A 19642-nucleotide genomic window follows, 5' to 3' on the forward strand; every position below is an offset into this window, starting at 1 on the left:
CTGTAGTTTCTCACACATATTTCCATCGTCCGAGCTCCAGTTCTCCGCTCGCTGACTGCACTAACACCGTCCCATCCTTGGCACTGCAATATATACGTGCACGAATGATATGCACGGATGAGAGCGTAAGGTCTAAACCCTGGCGGGATAAATAAATGTATAGTCACCTAAAGGGAACGTACTCAAATGTGTGTTCAGCCTTCAAAGACGGAGGCGAAGGAAAAATACACAGGTTCATCGGTTTCTAACCACAATCTGCTCCTAATCATTACAACAGCAGCTATCTGTTTTCCACTAGGTCAAATATTTGCCCCATTATTAAGTATATTTTTCTAACCTATCTCCCAGTCGGTAAGACATCTGCTCATGTGCAGCCGCCCTGGCGAGCTCCGTAAACCGGCCCCGAAAAGATGGGCCCTGCTTGCGATTTCAAGCATATCCCTGTCTTGATACCTGTGTGAATCCAGTCTGACCCAGGAGATTTAGCTTCCCCCTAATATGTAGAAACTTGGACTAAAGGCCGAGTTGATTCACTTTTTTTATTAGCAAATTTTATACTATTTACACAGTGCACTTCATTTGAAAGAGAAATATCAGAGTAAATGTAAAAATCATCAACATCTCTTAAATCTTTAATCCATATCAGTCCACAATTATGCATCAAATTGAACTTTAAAGGGAAAGATAGAGATTGTAGTACTGATGCAATAAAGTTTGTGGGCAAACATTAGACAAAATACATAATTTCTTTGGAAATTGACACAATTTCCAAAGAAATGAGCTTATAACGATGCTACAAAATGTTTACTCAAGCAGCGTACGTGGTCCAGGATTTTCAGTCATAACAACATCGAAAAAAATGAATGACTAATTAGCTGAAAAAAAAAAATATATATATATTGAGACGTCTAGGTCTAAATAGCAGTTTTACAATGTGAAGGCCAGCTGGCTCTCAGCTCCTTGTTGATGTAGTAGTAAAGCCAGGCCACGAAGGGGAAGACTGTGATGGCGGCGGCCGTAGAGACTCGGAGCATCCCGACTGGAGCCCTGACAGAGAAGACCGGGATGGCATCAATCTTTCAGACACACAATGTGAAATCACTTTTTTTTTTTAAAAAGGAAGATTGGGAGAATCAAGACTTTTGAAAAGAGAAATACCCCCCTGGCTACTTCTTAACGTTACCTTCCGGAGTGGCGACACAGGAGAAGCCAAACAACCGTCAGCATGAGACCAGAAAATTCTCTGGAGCGGGAAAAATAAACAGCATTAAACGCTCCTCTTCTCTTCGCCTAAAATCAGTTCTGCTCTCAATTTATAGCCGCTGATTTCATTCATTAATTATGGTCGTGCTGGGCCTGTAGGTGCAAATTCATCGTGGCTTAACTGTTGAAGGTGTTCTAGTGAGACCTGAAAAGAAAACAATGATAATAGAGCTGAACAAGAAAAGTAAAAGAGGGACGGAGACACAAAAATCTATCCTCAGTACAGTGCACACCAGTCAGCCACGACAGACAGCCACATATACAGCGGATCGGTGTATGAGGGAACAGTATAAGGTGGTTATCGCCCACCACCTCAGTCAACCCAAGTGCATCAGTTCAACGGTAAGGTGCAGTACCTGCCCTCCTCCTGCTGGAAGATGTGCGTGATCCGCCCTTTGTAAAGCGCCCGACCTAACACGGCAACAGCAGCGCCGGATATCATCACATGCAGATCAGCGACACGCCTCCAGGGCAAAGTCTCTGCAGTGGAAAGAATGCACGCACACGCACACGCACGCACACACACACACACACACACACACACACACACACACACACACACACACACACACACAATGCAGGAATCATGCACTGAATTCTGCCCTGCAGGTGTTCCTCCCCGAGCTGCACAGACACCACGCAGCCACTTGATGGCGCTTTCAGCAGTGGAAAACTGCACTGGAGCAGAGTTCAGCAGAAAAAAACAAATGCCAGTGACGAGGGAGAGAGAAACTCTCACTTCTTACACCCAGTAGCGGGCGATGCGTTTGCTAAAACGACAACAAATAAGCACGACTGCAGATCCAAACCCGTCCCTCTACCTGTCACGCGGGGCTTGAGGCCAATGAACGCACACAGGACCGCGGGAACCCCGTAGCCGACCTGCAGCAGAAACGTGGTGTGAATGACAAATCCCATCTAAAATCCCCGAAGAGATGATACCGCGAGGCGTGGCTGCGATCTTACCATCCACAACCCCGCGTCTGGATCATTGATCTAAGGCCAAGACACAGTTAAATGTTTGGTTATTGATAGCGAATTGGAAGGGTACAGAGAAAAAAAAAAAAGAAGGGGCGGGTCAGGGTTGGGGGGGGCAAGACCCTCACCTGTACATATGTGGCAAGAGCGAAGAATAAAGACATGAAAACGTTGCAGACTTGCCAAGTCACAAAAAGCCATGTCTCTCTGCGCTGCGCGTCACAAACTTCTCCCATTGTTGTTCCTGACCCGTCAGGTCCCCGCCCGGGCGCGCGGCACGTAGAGACGCCAGAAAGCAGACGCACTACCAAAAAGAGCGAGGGTTCGTTCGATGCGCGGCGCGACCGACCCGGAGGGGCTCCGGTTGGGTGTAAAATTAGGGTTCACGGGTCATTTAATGCCATCCTCTTCCCAGGCGAGTCGCACGCCGGCCCACACGCCCCTTTCCGGGCTGATTCAAGCCCACAAAACGCCACTGTGGGCGGATTTTCAAAGGTTTTTCTCGTTCATTTTGTGTCGCACAGCTTCCAGCACCGCTCCCGAGACTACAGTCCTGTGATTACAAGACAGTCATTTATTTATTCTTTTTTGGCCTTTGACGGAGCCACCTCAAAATGTGCAGAAAACACCCCGTACAGGTCTGCCTTTATTACCTACACGAGTTTAAAACCGCGGACGTTTTCTTCCCTGGCTGCGCCGTACGACAAAACGAGCACCCCCCCACCCCCCTCCACCGGAGACCGCAGTGACGTCATGGCAGCCACAATGAAGAAGCCCCACTTCCGACGTGTCTTTACAAAACAAAATCTGTACTGGCTGTGAATTTGACACGTTTCAGTTACAGCTAGGCAATGACACAGTAAGGACAACCAAACATTTTGGATTAAACTTTACCGGGGGAGGGAAACCGTGTCTCACCAGAGAAAGGACAAACACACCCGTAGACAATAAACATGGCGCAAAATCACACGAAATCATCAACATCGCGACCATGTCTGCGCAGAAGCTGATGCGTCTTATACGACCAGCATGTCCCAGCGTGAGGAGATCTCAGTTAGTTAAATTAACTGCACTTGGTACAAAGGATCCCTTATTCATCTTCGATGTGAAACATTTGGGTATTTGATTTTTAAAAATATATTAACGATATAGTTTATAGAATTTATATCTATATATTTCTATAAATTAATTAGTTATTAAGTAGGCTACCGGTACATGCTTTGCCCAATAAATTATTTCTAAATAGTTTTAATTTATTTATTTATTTCTTTTATTAACCAAGTGTGCGACATTTTGTCAATTCCTCATTACAGCTGTTCCGTAAATTCACCCCAAACTGAAATACGGTACCGTGACACTTTTTTTTTTTTTACATGTGTTTTTTTAAACTCGTACTGACTCTCTCTCATTTGAAACAAACTCTGGATACGTTCAGGTAATAACTGATTTTTTTTTTTTTAAAAACTCCATACGCGATTTGAGTCATTTTTAAGTCTTTAACCGAATAAACTGTGAGTTTGTTGGTTCCTAGTCAGCAGTTGTGTTTGCAGTACTTATTGCTTATTTTTACATGCAGTTCCCCTCTCTTTCACACTGTACGTTACATATGGAACTATGAGGGGAAAAGCGTTCATCGGGACGAGGAAAAAATGTTTCTCTTGTTTTTTTTTTTTTTTTTTTTTTAGAAAAAGCTAAAATGAAACGGATGACCGATTTTTCTAAACAGCTGATATGCCAAGACTTTGACACCAGTGACGCTACACTTTGTTCTATTTTGAAAGGAACATCCGGCCTGGTCGTGGCTAATAGCATGTAGCGGCCGTGGGTGTTGACATGTCAGTGTCACTTGGTCAGCTGATTGCGGGTCGTAAAGCCTCTTGACTAGCCAGTTTAGTTAGCCTAGCCTAGCTGGATGTTTGTTTTTGTTAACGTTACCACACAGTAAGCTCTTAACCTAGCCCAAAAGTTTTACAGATTCTAGATCGTTTGAAGCATTTCGAGGTATTCTGCAGTCGCCGGCCGCTTGTTCTGCGGTGCTGAAGTTAGCCGTCAGGGAGGCGGTAATTATCGTGGCTGGGAGGGAAGGGTGAAGTTGCTCTCCGCGTCTCTGCATTGCAGCCCGGCGCTGCTGATGGAATTCAAACACACAACAATGGCGACTCCCAGTCCTAACAACTCAACAACACCTAGCAGCCACAACAGCAGCAACAGCGCAGGACCCGCGGCGCACCACCATCACCAGTCCCAGTCTCAGCACATTACCACGATGAGCAGCATGCAGGGTAAGTGAAGCTGAAGGCGGGGGATATCTGCGTGTGGCTGGGAGCTCACATTCTGCTGCAGTGAAGGTTAATGTTAGCAGGGCTAGCCGTGGGAGGCTGAGGCTACTCCCAGGACTGAGGGGAAAAAAAAAAAACTCCCAAGGGAACGGAACAGTATTTTTCCCAAGAGGAACATTCTGACTTTTAATTGCCCAGTTTCCATCATTTTCTCATACCGTTCAATATGCACATGATGTCCTTGTTACTATTTTGGATAATTCGCAGCACCGTTACATTCTGTTCTCTCTCTTGTCTGGGGAGAATCTCGCCAAACTCCGTTCCAAAAATTGGCAATTTTAAGTCAAAACTATAGCTACATATGTCACGCAACTTTCCTTTGAAAAAAATTAATAAATAAAAATCTTACAAACCATAAAAAAAATTATTCCGCATAGATTTAATCATTGTCTCATCATGTATTTGAATTACAGCTCACTTGACATTCATATCGCCTGTTATTCCCAAAGGAGGCTCCATTCGTCCTCTAGATTAATACAGTGGATTTCACTTTTTTGGATTGAGAGCTATGGTGGTTTTGAATATGCCGAATTTATCAAAACACCTTCACAGTTTAGAAATGATCAGCAGTAACGTTACGACGCGTGTATACGGTTGGGAATATGAAAAACCGCGCTGAATTGCTAAATTTGATTTCAAAGTTTGGTGGGTGTCCATACGTTCTTTACAACTCGTGAGTGTATGTAATGTTGCAGCCTGGTCCCCACTTGTGTGGAATGAGCCCAGCGAAACCTGAGGCTGCTCAGTCCTTTTAAGGGCCTGTCAACAGAAACCAGTCTCTTCATTCACACCACCACTAAACCAAATGCTCATTACAATGCTGTATTTTTGTACAAACAATGTCTCATTTTAACTTTCAGAGTCCAACACCTGCTGGAGATGTCAGAGTGAAACAGGTAGCTACACACTTCATTTGACTTAATAGAGTAGGATAAGCAGTTTAATTAGAAAACCAATTCAAGTTTTCATTCTAGGTGAATAATTATCAGTCATCATATCAACTATCAGCATCAGTGTTAACATAAATATAAATCTAGCATCATATTTTAGTGGATTTGATAAATCCTTCATATCTGCCATACGCTCTGATTTTCATACTAAACCAAGTTTGACTTTTTAGCTACTACCTCATGATGTATGTACTAGATTGTACAGTTAGCACTTTGGTTGATTTGTCTTGATTTTTTTGTATTAGGTTTTTTTTTTTCATTGACTCCATGGATATATATCTGAGTTGCATGTTAATTTTATATTCCTAGTACCACTCTGTATAAAGGAGGATATGTTGCCTTAATCCAGCCTAACAACAGTAATGATTCAGGCTGAAATACTCTGATTTAATTGATTTTTTTTTTAAATAATCATAACCTATCAGGTATCTGACATTTATCCCTGTTGTGTAATCCTGTTTTCCTTCACTTTTCCCTGACCATATTTCACCTCTCACCTTAATGCTGCTAACTAATGATTCCTAACTCCTGACATGGTGCTGAATAATGGTGAGCTGCCCCGAGAAAAAAAACTTTTTATCAAACTGTATATGTTTCCCTTGTAAAACCATTTCATGATTGTAGTTCATACTCACTTCTAGATCCCTTCTCTTTTCTTTTCTTTTTGTTATATCTACAGGTTATTTTGCTTCCTTCATTTGTTGTTACACTGACTGACACATGACATAATTCACCCTACTTAAGTGCTTGTAGCTGTTTCATAAATGCGTGTGCATGCTAATGCATTACCTGCCAGATGATGCATTTAACCTGCAGCAGGTTGCTCCTGTATGTTTAATAAATAAGCAAAGCAAGGCCAATTTCTGTGATTTTATTTGTCAACCCTAAAACTGCAGGATTCCTTGTGTAGTCCTGGGTTTTGTTGAATGAAATGGACAACTTTGTATTCCAGGAGGAGGTTATTTTAAAATCCTTGAAGCAAGGGACGTCACATTAAATCTTGAAAGTCTACTAACAAAGCAGTTTCTTGAGGAAGACGTAACAAGCTGGCAAATTGAAGGTGAAATATGAAGAAAATAAAAGCTGTCTTCTCACCTCTAGGGTTTCAGATAAACCTGTCTGGAGCTCCCCCAAGTAAGCCAAACCTTTTTTGCCTCAGCACCAACAGTTCTCATCCCTTTGTTTCCGCCTGACAGTCTGGTATGGGGGAGTCTGTCCTGCTGTTCTCAACTAATCCAAGTCAAGACCTCTGACGGGTTCACGTAGGCTTGTGCCGGTAGCTAATAGTTCAGTGCTTAATATCACTTGCTCAGATAATAGAGAATGACAAAGCTGCAGCTTGTCACACACACGGTTTAATAAATCACTACCTTTTTCACACAAGATACATGCTTTAGAATTTCTCTGCTGCATTGAAAAACAAAACAAAGCACTGTATTGTCCTGCTACTTACAGGTAAGGTGTATTTGTTTTCATCGGCACAAGCCTAAAATTCAGAGCTTCCATTGAATTGATATTTTGGCTCAAAATCCTCTCAACTGATTTTAACTCCTCAGTGTGATAGAAGAGCTCTCCCAGCTAAATAAACACTGTTTTTTTCCAAATTAAATACTGTAATGGAAGCTCTACTTCACTGGTTTTCAGTGTGTCACTAACAAGCAAAAGTAGTGCCTGTAGTGTTGTTACATTACCGTTTCTTTTTTTTTTTTTTTTTTTGGTCAACTGGTTTGTCTTTTTTTTTTTTTTTTTTTTTTTGGCATGGGTGCACTTAAGCATAGCACTTGCCTGTCGAGACAAGGTGCACACACTCAAAAGTTGTCATTTCAAGTGATGTTTTCCACTGAAGCCTACTGGAATTCACACACACATTCTTGTGGTATTTTGGGTGGAGCGAGCAGGGAACGCTGTCCTAGGATTCAAGGTGAAATCAAAGCAGTTGGCCTTGAGAAGCATGTCTTCATTGAGAGAGAGAGAGATATCTATATCTATATATATAATATATATATATATATATATATATATATATGAGAAGTGTTTTGTTTTGACCCTATTTTTTGTTTGACCTGTGGTGGGTTTTGTGTCTGCATTGTGAATGTAGGTGTCTGGGATTTTTGCAGCATGCTACATTTCTGTTTCTGCATCAGACTAAAGGATCCAAAATGTAGGTAGCACTGCAAGAAAGTGGTAGGAAAATGGAGTGGGTGTTGATAGGCTCAGTGCTCTGCTGAAAGCCTGAGATAAATAGATGAGTGTGTTAGGCTGCTGCTGAACAGGTGACTCCAGTATAACTTAGGGCCGGGCGACGTGATGATACTGTCCATACAGTGAGATGATATAAATTTGTCAGGGATTTTCCCACATCATTTACACTGAGCTGCCAGTGCGTTAGGCCCGGCATAAACTAATGCAGTCTAATGCAACACTTGAGCCTCAAATCCTAGCTTTATGGAGGTTAAAATGTTTTATTTATATCAGTGAGGGTAGTCTGAGTAACAGAAACACCTCCCTGTATAGCGCAACACAGTTTAGTGCAGCAAACAAATGAACTACGTCCGCCAAGATGATCAAAGAGTTGAATCGCCACCTCTCAACGTTATAACCTTCATGAAGGTAGGATTTATTTCACGACTGTTGTATTAGATGCATCAGTTTAAGATGGGTCTACTGAATTATAACCTGTAAAGTAAATCTAGACCGTAATAGTTATTCTTTTAACATTACAAACCAGAGAGCAGGACCGCCTTACAGCAATATTACGTTTTTTTATTAATTCTTTTCCAAAAACAATTACTATATCATGATATATATAAAACATAAAAAGCACTCTCAAAATATGTTGTTGTAGAGGGTCGGTGGCCACTTTATTAGATGCACCGGTGAAAGCTAATGTAATCCAATATGCCGCCTCAGCCATAAATTCTACCTTTGCAAAGACAATGATGTTCTGTTTTGATTGACACTGTCAGAGAGGTATTCATCTAACTAGATGTTTATTATTGACGTTGTAGTTTGCTGTGGTGTGGAACTGGACTACGTTACAGTGAGAGGCGTTCCTAATGTTTTGCCCACCACCTCTACCTACAACCTTTAGTAATTAACACATAGTTGAATTAGCGCACCTCAGAAGGTTGTGACGAAAAAAGGATCATCGTAAGCGTCGAAAAGGCAGAACGTGCGGCAGGGCCGTTGTACTGGATTGCATCAGATCGTAGAGGTGTACCTAATAAAGTGGCCAGGGAGTGTATACGTTTGGTGATTGGGTTATAGTCACAACGTAAACAGAATTTTAACAAATGATATACCTGTCTACCTGACTGTAAGTGCTATTAGCCATTGTTTTGCAAGTAAAGCTTCTATGAAAGGCTGAACTGCACCCGTTAGTTCTTGAAATTACAGGAAACATAAAGAATGAGGACGATGTAGGAGAGGGTTAGGACAAGGCCTTCCTACTGTCAACAAATCCCACGAAAAGTACCTCACGACTTCCAAAACTCTGTCGGTGGTGTTCACCTGCAAGCCCGTTCTTTGCCACTGAAGATGCAAATCTTTAAAAACTGCTTTTGCATTTGTTGGGGACCACTTTCGGCAGCGGACTAATCCACATTTGGTGCTCCAGTGGGCATTTGGTGCAGCAGGACGGTGCGACTGGGTCAAAATAATCAAAACTCCAGTGTGTGTTTTTCGTGTTGATGAAGGAACACGTCACCCGGTGCAACGGTTTAAGTGTTTCTGGACAACACTGGAGCTCTACGGTTTGGGTCTTTTCATGGGATTTGTTGACAATAAGAAAAAAATAAATATCACCAGGCATATCCAAGGCTCATAGGTGAGTGTTTTTTTGGAAATCCGACAGCAAAGTTTGACGGTATTCTGTAAAATGTCCATATATGGAGATGCAGAAGTTGCCAGTACTTGTCCCCTTGTTCTATGGAAAGCATGACATCCACGTACTTGGGTAAATTTGGATAAATGTACTTGTCTCCTCATTCTTCCTGTTATCCCATTTTATGGTTTGTGTTGTTTTCGCTCACTTATCGTTCTGACCTTTCATGTGGGATGAGTTTGTTTTTTGGTCTCACTCCATCCTCAGCATTTTCCGCTTCATTTAAAACGTGATCCCGTGACTGTTTCTTCTCCTGGTCAGGTAAACGCAAAGCCCTGAAGCTGAACTTTGCCAACCCTCCAATCAAACCCACAACTAGGTTCACACTGAACACGGCGGGGCCGCCCTTTCAAAATCCGCACATGTGAGTGAACCCCGGAGCTCGTGTCGGTTCCCCAGAAGGAAACCCAGCAGCACCATATTCAGACATCTTTCTTTAAATCTTTTTACACACATACTGTGAATTTATGGGGTTTTTTTTTTTCTCAGAGAGAGGCTGAGAACACACAGTATCGAGTCGTCAGGAAAGTTGAAGATTTCCCCGGAGCAGCACTGGGACTTCACAGCCGAGGATCTCAAAGATTTGGGCGAGATTGGCCGAGGGGCTTACGGCTCCGTCAACAAGATGGTGCACAAGCCGAGTAACCAGATCATGGCGGTCAAGGTGATCGTGATTTAACTCTCACTGTTCAGACCAGGGCAGAACCTGGGAACAGATATGCAGTTGAAGATTGTGTGGCCGGGGCAGCTATGTGCGCTCTCTGACTGTTCGACGGTGTGATCGTGTCTTTGTCTGATGCTTTTACCACAGAGAATTCGGTCAACGGTCGATGAAAAGGAACAAAAGCAGCTGCTGATGGACTTGGACGTCGTCATGAGGAGTAGTGACTGTCCTTACATCGTGCAGTTTTACGGTGCTTTGTTCAGAGAGGTGAGATCAAGCAACGTTTCAACTTGTTACTGTATTTTAAATATGAAACAGTTATTATTGTGTTGATAAATGCATCTCATCTGCATCTCTTGTGTTTCAGGGTGACTGTTGGATTTGTATGGAACTTATGGCTACCTCGTTAGACAAATTTTACAAATTTGTATATTGCTCATTAGACGACGTGATTCCAGAAGAAATATTAGGAAAAATAACATTAGCTGTAAGTTTTATGTTAAGATCTTTTTTTTTTTTTAAACAAAGAAACCTAATAATCGACTGCTGCTACTAAACAGTTGTTATTTTGCTGTGTTGCAGACTGTGAAAGCACTTAACCACTTAAAAGAAAACTTGAAAATAATACACAGAGGTACGACAATACCAGGGGCCTTTCCTTTCTTAATTAAAAATTTTGTATAGCTTCAGGCTTCTTTTCAATAACTGTGTCTTTTCTTCGTCCCTCAGACATTAAGCCGTCAAACATCCTCCTGGACAGGAACGGAAACATAAAGTTGTGTGACTTCGGCATCAGCGGTCAACTGGTGGATTCCATCGCCAAAACCAGAGATGCAGGGTGCAGACCGTACATGGCAGTAAGTGGCACGGAGTTTGGTGCGACTCTTTCTATGCTGTGTTTTTTGGGAGATGGGTATGGAACAGTTGATCAGCTGAAACACCGCCCCCCCCCCCAAGACTGAGATGTGGAGCTCAGTCACATCTCGAGGATCTTGTACTGCAAAGGAACATAGTAGAGGTCTGATCAACCAAGCGCGAGCGCATTGCTCTCCGAAATAAAAGACTCTCGCATGTCCTTGCCTGCACTTCATCCCGGCTATAAATGACTACTTCAGAGCGCCTGTGCTCTTTCTGTGCTCGCCCTCCGTCTTGACATGACTGCAAGGGGGACGTACGTTTCTCCGGCAATGACGTATTCATCGCACACCAGACGGTATCAAATCACACACCCGTGTTACACGGATGACCCGAAATCTTCAGTGGGTTCAATCGATTACAAAAGCAAACATTTCTGCCTTTTTTTAGCCAGTGGAGGGGGAAAAAAAAACGGATGTAGATATGAATCAGGGCAGGTGTCTGACTCGTCTGGTGACACAAGACAGTAGTTATATTTAAGTTTTGTCTTTTTAAAATGATTCATGATGAATCACTACAGCTGGAATGGATGGCGCTGAGAATTGTGATACTAGCAAACCCCCCCCTGCTTGACCTGGTTCTGACTAAGACCTGTCAGAAAAAAGGCCACCAAGTTATGTGTGTCCGTAAAAGGTTCAGTAGATGGTTGTAAGGTGATAGCAGGTGTCGCTTTCCGAGGTTTTGTGTGCAAGAGTCTTGAAATGTCAGCTGTGGTGAGTTTTGACGTCGGGGCCAGAAAGAAAGTTTCAAAAGCCAGAAATCTGAGCGCTTGATCAGAAACACCCGCCGCCAACCTGCAGATGGCGGATTGTGTGTTCTGGTGCCATAAGTGCTTTGGAGCAGGAATAATCTTATTACACACTTACTCCATTGATTGACCTGTGTTGCACTGGAAAAGGAAAACCTAACAGTGACCATATGAAAAGTCGTGTTTATCTCTATTTAGGATTGCAACTACTGATTATTTTCACTTTTGATTCAAGGGGAACTTGAGCAACTTTCTACTTTCCGTCCGTATAGTTCTTGGACTGACGAGACACAGGTTTTTCAAAGTGGTCAAAATCAAAGCAGCAGAGATTTAGATATCCTGAGTTTTAGTCCCTGATGTGGGTCACCTGATCCTCTATTTCCCATAACGCAACTCGTCAAGTCATTTCATGTGACCTTCCGTACCTGATGAATCACCATTTCTTTCCCAAAAGCCCCTAAAATCAGTGGAGTTTCCCTTTTTGATAAAAAGACAATTGTCAATAGATTAATTGATTAAATGTAAATCACAATTTCCTTTTTTTTTTTTTTTTTTTTTGACCGTAAAACTGTAAAAAATCCAAATATAATCAGTTTACTATGATATAAAATAGTTCAAAGCTGCAAATCCTCACATTTTAGTAGCTGCATGTCAAGCATTTTTGCGTAATAAAGTATTTAAGTGATCAGTACCCCCACTTGTTAACCAGACCATGTTTTCAGTGAACAGCTGCTGCGTGTGCGTTGTGTATACGTGTGCGTGCAACATAACTGAAGAGCGCCAAATCTTTGGCAGTGCAAAGAGCTGATCTCATCGTGTCGTCATCACTGGAGGATATTTTCTGTCTCGGGGTTACGTCAGCTGGGGGCACCCCCCCCCACCCCCCCACCCCACCCCACCCCAGGCCTCCCCAGTAACTCAACAGCAGTTTCCATTCTAAATTTGGTTAGGCCCTATCAGGACCCAGCGGCACATCAACCCCAGCAGCACCACCGCCGTCATGCGCGCTCCGCCCTCTGAAAGGCCGAGGCAGGCCGCTTCATTCATGACTTGGTCTCGAACGAAGTCACGCAGGAGCTTCCCGAGGGCTGTGAACTCAGGGCGCAGGAATCTCAGCTCCAGTCTCTGGTTTCCAGCTGGCACGCTCGCCAGGTGTTTGATCACCGCGCTGCTGGTTGCTGCAGGCTCAGTGATGTAGAAACACTGACCTCAGTGCAGCTGGAGAGCTTGACTTATCGCTTGGGTTTGGCGTTTTTATCGAACCAGTAGCTCTTATTCACAACTTTTTGTGGTCACGGTTATGATTATGATAGTATTTAGCCTTTACAGTTTTTTACATTTGGTTGGACACATTTCTCTATACTAAGTTCACTTTTTCAAAGCTCTCTCTTTACCAACGGTTACCCTCACGTCCGAAATGCACTAAAACAACCAAAACTCTTTGTGCACACTTCCGGATCAACCTGTGTACGATAAGGCCGACAGCATTTGTCTCCAAAAAAGAAAACTGGAGCTTTAATTTTTTAATTTTTTTAAATTTCATTACAACAAAATAATGGTGCTGCTCAGATTGTGCCTCCTTAGTGAATCAGAAATGCTGCAATATCCCTCACTAGTTTTTCCGAAACTAAAGTAATTCCAGTAATACAATAACTCTGTCCTCCAGAAAGGCTTCCATAGAGGAGTGGTGAAATGAGTGTTGTATGGCCCAGTGAGTGGTTTTTTGTGTTTTTATTTTCCTTCTTTATTAGATGTAAATGTAGCATAATATAGCAAATTTTTTTCTTTGTTTTGTTTTGTTTGTTTGTTATGTAAATTTTAAATTTTGTTTGTTTGTTTTTAAAAAAGTATGTAAATGTGCAAAAAATTGACTGTAAATACACAGATGTTTGGTGGTGGTTGAGTTAAAAGTGAGAAAACAGCTCAGGAAATTTGATAGATTTAGTCGCTGGATGCCTTTTGTGTCAAAGCGTGAAAAGCGATCCACAGTCTAGTCCTCACTGACTACTGCTGTTGTGCTGCCTGCGAGACCAGTTCCGAAAAAGTGAACTCAGCACAGAGTAACGCATGAAACCAGTCTTTTTTTTCGATATTTCCTTTGTGTTTTTGAGTAATTATTTTGTCTGGGGAAATGTCAAGAAATGAAGACAAATGCCAGCTGGAAGTTTCCAGAGTCCAAAGCGCCACCTTCTAGTTGCATACTTTGTTTTAACAGCAGTCACAAAAACCCACGGTGATTCAGTTTTAAAATTAGAGATAAGAGAGGAGAAGTTTGAACTTACAAATGTTAACATTGTTGTCTAATCGCTTCCCCACTAATGCTGTTTATATGCTATGACTGTAGAGACTAAACACTTCCAGTCTTGGCAGATGTGAGCGGGCTCTCTGCAGTAGTCAGCTGCTCTTCTATAAAACCCACCAGTGCTGCAGCGCTGACTGTCCCACTCTGCCGGGTGACGTCAGCGTCTAATTCAGGCCTGTAAATGGGCCAGCGAGGTGCTCCCTCCTCTCCGCGCGGCAGCCGGGGAGGCAGGAGGCTTCTGCAGCCCCCTGACAACCCTTCATTACCACGTCTGCTCTGTGAGTTGTGATGAACCCGAAGAGGAGAGGGTGTGAATGACAGAACTGGCAGAAGTGAGTCTCCTAAGGCGTGAAGGGGGGGCCACGCTGCGGTCCTGAGAGGCAGGAACTTGTGCCTGTGCTCTGGAGATGATGGCATCTTGCTGTGCAGGTGAAAACACGCCAAGAGGTGATGAACTGGCTTGGTATTCTCAGGGGTGGACTTGTTTTGGCCCAATTTGGGCATAAATAACTGTTTCTTTCTGATGATCTAGTCTGGAGCTCAGGGTGTAAGAAAGGCATAAAAAGAAACAAAAAACATTTTAGGCTCCCTCGTGAGCTTGAAAATGGAAGATTTTACACCATAAAACTTCAGGTCAAAATCGTCAATCATCAAGTTGTTTACATTATACACCTTTTCAACAGTGAGACCTTTTCCCGTGCTAAAAAAGATTTGAGGCTTTGGGGCTTTAAAGTCAACAGTGACATCTGGTGGTCAGAAAAACTCACAGCAGTCCTCCAACTGATTGAGACACGCATGAGAGTGAAACAAAAGTCCAGGAGGCCGTATTTGCTGAATCTGTGAAAATCTTGTTCAGAAGTGCTGCATCGAATGCACACATTATCGTTCAGTGAGCTACAGTTAAATAATAGGTAAATGCGTTGTCCAAAAAGCCTGCGTACAAAATGTTTCTCAGTCATCCCCCCCTGTGTGTGTGTGTGTGTGTGTGTGTGTGTGTGTGTGTGTGTGTGTGTGTGACGCCTAGGCGTCGGCCACGAGACGAGCCGCGGTGCTTCAGTCTCTTCTGCCAGGTTTTCACGAAAGCATGACCTGAGAGCCAGGTCACTCCAGTAATAATGCTCCTGCTGAGGTGCTATCATGAGTCAGAACATTTTATTGATTTCTAAGTATCTTTTTGCCACCAGAACATGATGGTGGTCATATGACCTGAAGTCTCTCTCTGTCCCAGTCAGGACACCAACGGCCTTCGTAGGATCTTTCTTCGAAATCCCGTTTGGACTTTTTTGGCGTTGACTCCTGTTTCTGGGCCCAAATTTTAATCTGATATTCCTGTTTTTTTTTAATTTTCAGCCAGAGAGAATAGACCCCAGCGCATCCAGGCAAGGCTACGATGTCCGCTCAGATGTTTGGAGTTTGGGAATCACACTGGTGAGTCTTCATTACCATCCTGACTCCATTGGTGAGGAAAGAAAAAACACATTTTGAGCTATTTAGCTTTGAGCATTACCATTAAAAGGGGAGCGGAAAGCTCAGATATCCGTTGCTCTTTAATGAGCGTGGAGAAAAGATTTGACTGTATAGATTAAAATCATAATCGTAGAGTATTGCAGTACCCGGAATGCAGTCTTAATTGTTAATGTTTGAATTATTTGCAGTTTATATTTAAGGTGTAAACCAGGTGGTGAGGCACAATTTGGTTAGAAGGTGGCAGCTTAAACCATTTGCACGCTCAATAAATATATGACAGCTACTTTGTGGAGTGGCACCTCTGCTCCTTTTCCCAGATGGCTGACTGTTTATTTAGTTTTTTATGACCTTAGTGGAGGTGGTCTTAATTTCAGGCGGGGTAGTCGGCCGCTACCATAAAGCACTGCAGGGAAACCTGTTTCCCTACCTATATTTATTTCCTCTGGGTTCTCTCGTTCAGTTTGACCTGATTTGGAGTTTTACAACATTGGTTTGGTTTACGGGTGCTGGGTAACGGTGAGTTACACAAATATACTGGGAAGAACAAAAATATCCGCACATTACTGTCTTGTTCCCAGTTCTTCTGTAATTCTGCATGGACTTGACGACATGTCGACCACAAACGCTCCTCGTCAAGTTGAGGGTGGGACCAGCCTTGCATGTATGTAGACAACTACGATGACACATCTCACGTCATTTGCAAATCGGATAATTAGCAATGTATACATGTGAAAATAAACTGGCTGATTATCTGAGCACTGGGTGGTCACACACAACCCACAGAAATGTCCCATCTGCGTAACGTGAGCAGCACCCGACTGGATGCACACGCACAGAGGAAAACGCATGCGAGCATATTCTTGGGACGCTAATGACTAGTTAGACCACTGGTGCCGTTGGCAGCAGCTATAAGTTCAAACTGGGCCTGGCTCTAACACAAGGCGTCACGAGATTAAAACGCGTTGCACCACATTAACTAGTTCCTACCTAGAGATTAGTGGTTACTAAATGCTTACACCCAGTGTCCGCCAGGTGTGACGTTTGTGTGACATGAACTCGCTGATATGGGACCCGTCTAGAGCGAAGAATAAAAGAGGTGATATGGAATAAAGGCTGTTCAATAATGATGTAGATCAAAAGTAACACAGCATACCTCAAACCACTGTGCAGTAACATTTGACTGCATTAGTTAATATCATCCGTGAGGTTCAGCATGATGCTACTTACTCTGAAACACACTCATCTCTCCATGTATGCAGATATAAACAAAAAACCCCTGCATTTATAAAACACATCTTTTTAATGAATTTTTGGAGTTAAGCTGGCTTGAGACGCTACGGTGACTTCCTGTTTACTTAGTTATTTGCGTCTTGATTGGCTCTACAGATGTTTCCCAGCAGCTTATTTACTTTTAATCATATTTGTAAATATTAGATATTAAACATGACGGAGGTTGTGGATGACCAGAAGTCGCCTTAAGCACCTTATTTAAGTTGTATGTATATAATGTGTTTCAGTACGAGCTGGCCACAGGACGGTTCCCCTACCCGAAGTGGAACAGTGTGTTTGACCAGTTGACCCAGGTGGTGAGAGGAGACCCTCCGCAGCTCAGCAACTCGGAGGAGAGGCGCTTCTCCCCCAAATTCATCGCCTTCGTCAACGTGTGGTGAGGAAAGACTGATGTGAAAGTCTCTGCAGCATTTTTTTAAATTTCCGTGAGGTTGTGATGTCAGGAAATCGGCTCCACTCCAGGTTTTCTGTTGTGTCAAGGAGTCAAAACTGGCTGCTTGCTTTGCTGCTGTCCCCCCCTGGTGGACACGAGTCCAAACTGCACCCTCCAATGTTCTAACACTTTTATATTTCCTCCTTTGTATCTCTTCCTCCAGCCTTACAAAGGATGAGTCCAAAAGGCCAAAGTACAAGGAGCTGCTGGTGAGTTCGTGTTGAGTCATCGTGACGGCTACAAACCAAACGTCTCTGTACACACTCATACAACACAAAATGAAGGCTTTGAAATGCATTAAACCAACTCAAATCCCAGTCACACTTCTATTTTTCTTAACATGTTTTTTTTGCAGTGCATCCTATCTGCTTCAGAGTGTTATTTTGTACAGTACACCAATTTTTTTTTTTTCCTTCCCCCTTTTTTAGAAAGACCCGTTCATTCAGATGTACGAGGAGCGTTCGGTCGACGTAGCCGGTTACGTCTGCAGGATCCTGGATCAGATGCCAGCATCTCCCAGCTCCCCAATGTATATGGACTGAAAGCAGAACAGAAAACAAAAAAAATACAATCAATAAATATACACCAGTCTGCAACAATAAAGACACTGGGGGGGAAAAAAAAGAAAAGACAACAAAGTAAACAAAACAATCCTCATGTAAATTTGCTTGGTCCCCTTATTGCAGTGTTAAAAGAGAATTGTAAAGCCTAAAAAAAAAGAAAACAAAAAAACACCATTTGCAATAAAAGTGGTGTTCATTTCAGTCATGTCTGTATAATATATAAACGTTAACACACTTCTGTTTCTCTCTTGTTCACAAACACACTGACGCACACGTCACGTTAGTAATAACAGCAGCTGAATCAAATCAATCATGGTCTTGACTCGTCTCGTTGAGGACGCATCTCAGTGATTAGTAGTGATTTAAAAAAAATGAAAATTAAAAAAAAAAAAAAAAAAAAAAAAAGCAAATAACCTGGAACTTGTATTTATAGAACCAAAATCATGTGGAGTATCTGATTTGGAGATTCTTCAAACATACTGGAATCATGCTCTTTGTGAATTGTCCCACCTCTTCCATGTACGTGAATGAAAGCATTGTGTTTGGTATCTTAATGGAACTTTGCTTCTCCGGGTATAAAGCAGTTCAAAAGGTTAAAGTGTTGGTGGTCGGAGTCATCATGTTGGACCTGCGGTCCAGTTAGTGCTCACTGTGCAGTGGACTTGATGAAGATATATGAATAAAGAGAGAGAAAGAGAAGGGAAAAGTCTGGTGTGTGTCTTTTGTTTTTTTTCTTTTTTTCTGAGCAGGTTAACATAAATGTAAAGTGTGGGAGTTTTGTATCAGTGTATTCTGAATCCGAATGCTGCTTCGATGCTGTGACCATACAGCATGTGTCTAAGCTTAGACTGGGACCAGGGGACCTGTAACAAACCATTTGCTGTACACAAGGCATTCGCCGCCAGGACGAACCCGCGCTTTTCAACGAATCTCTGTGGACAAACGGCCTCCGCTCTTCTGATTTCAGACTTTCCACCAGGTTCTCCAACGTGGCCGCAGGGATTTGCTCCAGTTCAGCCACCAGAGCATCGGTGATGTCCAGCGCTCACGTTGGCTGAACAGTCCGAAACCCCAATTTGTTCACTTTAGGATCACGTATGACAAAGGAAAGTATGAAATCCTCGTATTTGAGAAGCTGGAAACAGCAAATGTTTAACATTTTTGCCAAAAAACGGATGAGATTATCAAAATAGTTGCTGATTCATTTTCTGTTGGTTGACTAATCTATTAATCGACTAATTGTTGCAGCTCTAAAATAATACACAAATGAATAATACACTATTGAGACTGGATACAAGTCAAATTGTTGCAGTAAATTGTTTTAAGGCTTGTGGTCTGTTTGTTACTGTGCCACACATGTAGTGTGTTTTGGTATTGTAGGGTACCTACCAAGGCTTTTTTTGTTTCCATTCAACATTGCCGAACACAAGTTGACAATAACATTTACTATATTAAAATATCATTTGCATTTACACGCTGTACATTAAACACTTTTTTGTCTGCTGTTTAAGTGCAGTAATTGCGCAACTGGCTGCTAATAACTCCCAATTCATTATATTTTACAGTTGTGTAATAGTGTGGACTCTAATCATAAAAAATAAAATTAAAAAATAACAGTAACCTAGTAAAATATTTGTATTATTTAAGTTATGCTTCAGCAATAAAAATGTTCTCATGTCGTGCTGTTTATGCTATAACATTTATATAGATTTATACTCTCTCTTAATTTCCCGAACATGATATTTTGGGTTATTTGATCGTTAAAATACTTTATCAGAGCAGCTGAACATGTGTAATTGTATTTTTAGGTGTTTTATTTTGTAGTAGTTTGTCTATAATGAGAAAAA

At 42.3% G+C, this 19642-nt stretch overlaps 2 protein-coding genes across 6 annotated transcripts; one reads left to right on the top strand and one right to left on the bottom strand.

The window, feature by feature from the left end:
* Window positions 1-525: 525 nt before the first annotated feature.
* Window positions 526-2776, bottom strand: tmem220 (transmembrane protein 220). Its single transcript, XM_040122889.1, has 6 exons — window positions 2370-2776; window positions 2230-2259; window positions 2085-2145; window positions 1620-1743; window positions 1184-1243; window positions 526-1047 (listed from the first exon to the last, which is right to left on the bottom strand). The coding sequence occupies exons 1-6, from the start codon at window positions 2475-2477 to the stop codon at window positions 915-917; spliced, it is 516 nt and encodes a 171-aa protein (XP_039978823.1). The 5' UTR covers window positions 2478-2776; the 3' UTR covers window positions 526-914.
* Window positions 2777-4003: 1227 nt separating this feature from the next.
* Window positions 4004-18201, top strand: map2k4a (mitogen-activated protein kinase kinase 4a). Of its 5 annotated transcripts, none has more exons than XM_040122545.1 (13): window positions 4004-4523; window positions 5441-5476; window positions 6483-6590; window positions 9675-9777; window positions 9903-10077; window positions 10225-10344; window positions 10445-10564; window positions 10660-10711; window positions 10807-10934; window positions 15393-15470; window positions 17027-17175; window positions 17396-17441; window positions 17661-18201. In XM_040122545.1, exons 1-13 carry the CDS (start codon window positions 4373-4375, stop codon window positions 17772-17774), a joined length of 1380 nt encoding a protein of 459 aa, XP_039978479.1. In that variant the 5' UTR covers window positions 4004-4372; the 3' UTR covers window positions 17775-18201. The 5 variants fall into 5 exon arrangements, with proteins under 5 accessions (XP_039978479.1, XP_039978488.1, XP_039978493.1 ...); XM_040122554.1 differs by having other exon boundaries at window positions 6486-6590; XM_040122559.1 differs by lacking the exon at window positions 6483-6590 and adding an exon at window positions 6632-6664 and having other exon boundaries at window positions 4006-4523.
* Window positions 18202-19642: the final 1441 nt, after the last annotated feature.

This window comes from Xiphias gladius, chromosome 3 (genome assembly GCF_016859285.1).
Source record: "Xiphias gladius isolate SHS-SW01 ecotype Sanya breed wild chromosome 3, ASM1685928v1, whole genome shotgun sequence".
In the NCBI taxonomy this organism is placed as follows: Eukaryota; Metazoa; Chordata; class Actinopteri; order Istiophoriformes; family Xiphiidae; genus Xiphias; species Xiphias gladius.

Coding starts and splice junctions, on each gene's coding strand:
- tmem220 (XM_040122889.1), bottom strand. CDS start 2,477: ATGGGAGAAGTTTGTGACGCGCAGCGCAGAGAGACATGGCTTTTTGTG. Junction 1,244..1,619: donor TTCCAGCAGGAGGAGGGCAG/GTACTGCACCTT, acceptor TTCCCGCTCCAG/AGAATTTTCTGGTCTCATGC. Junction 1,048..1,183: donor CTGTGTCGCCACTCCGGAAG/GTAACGTTAAGA, acceptor CTTCTCTGTCAG/GGCTCCAGTCGGGATGCTCC.
- map2k4a (XM_040122545.1), top strand. CDS start 4,373: ATGGAATTCAAACACACAACAATGGCGACTCCCAGTCCTAACAACTCA. Junction 4,524..5,440: donor CACGATGAGCAGCATGCAGG/GTAAGTGAAGCT, acceptor TTTAACTTTCAG/AGTCCAACACCTGCTGGAGA. Junction 10,078..10,224: donor ACCAGATCATGGCGGTCAAG/GTGATCGTGATT, acceptor CTTTTACCACAG/AGAATTCGGTCAACGGTCGA.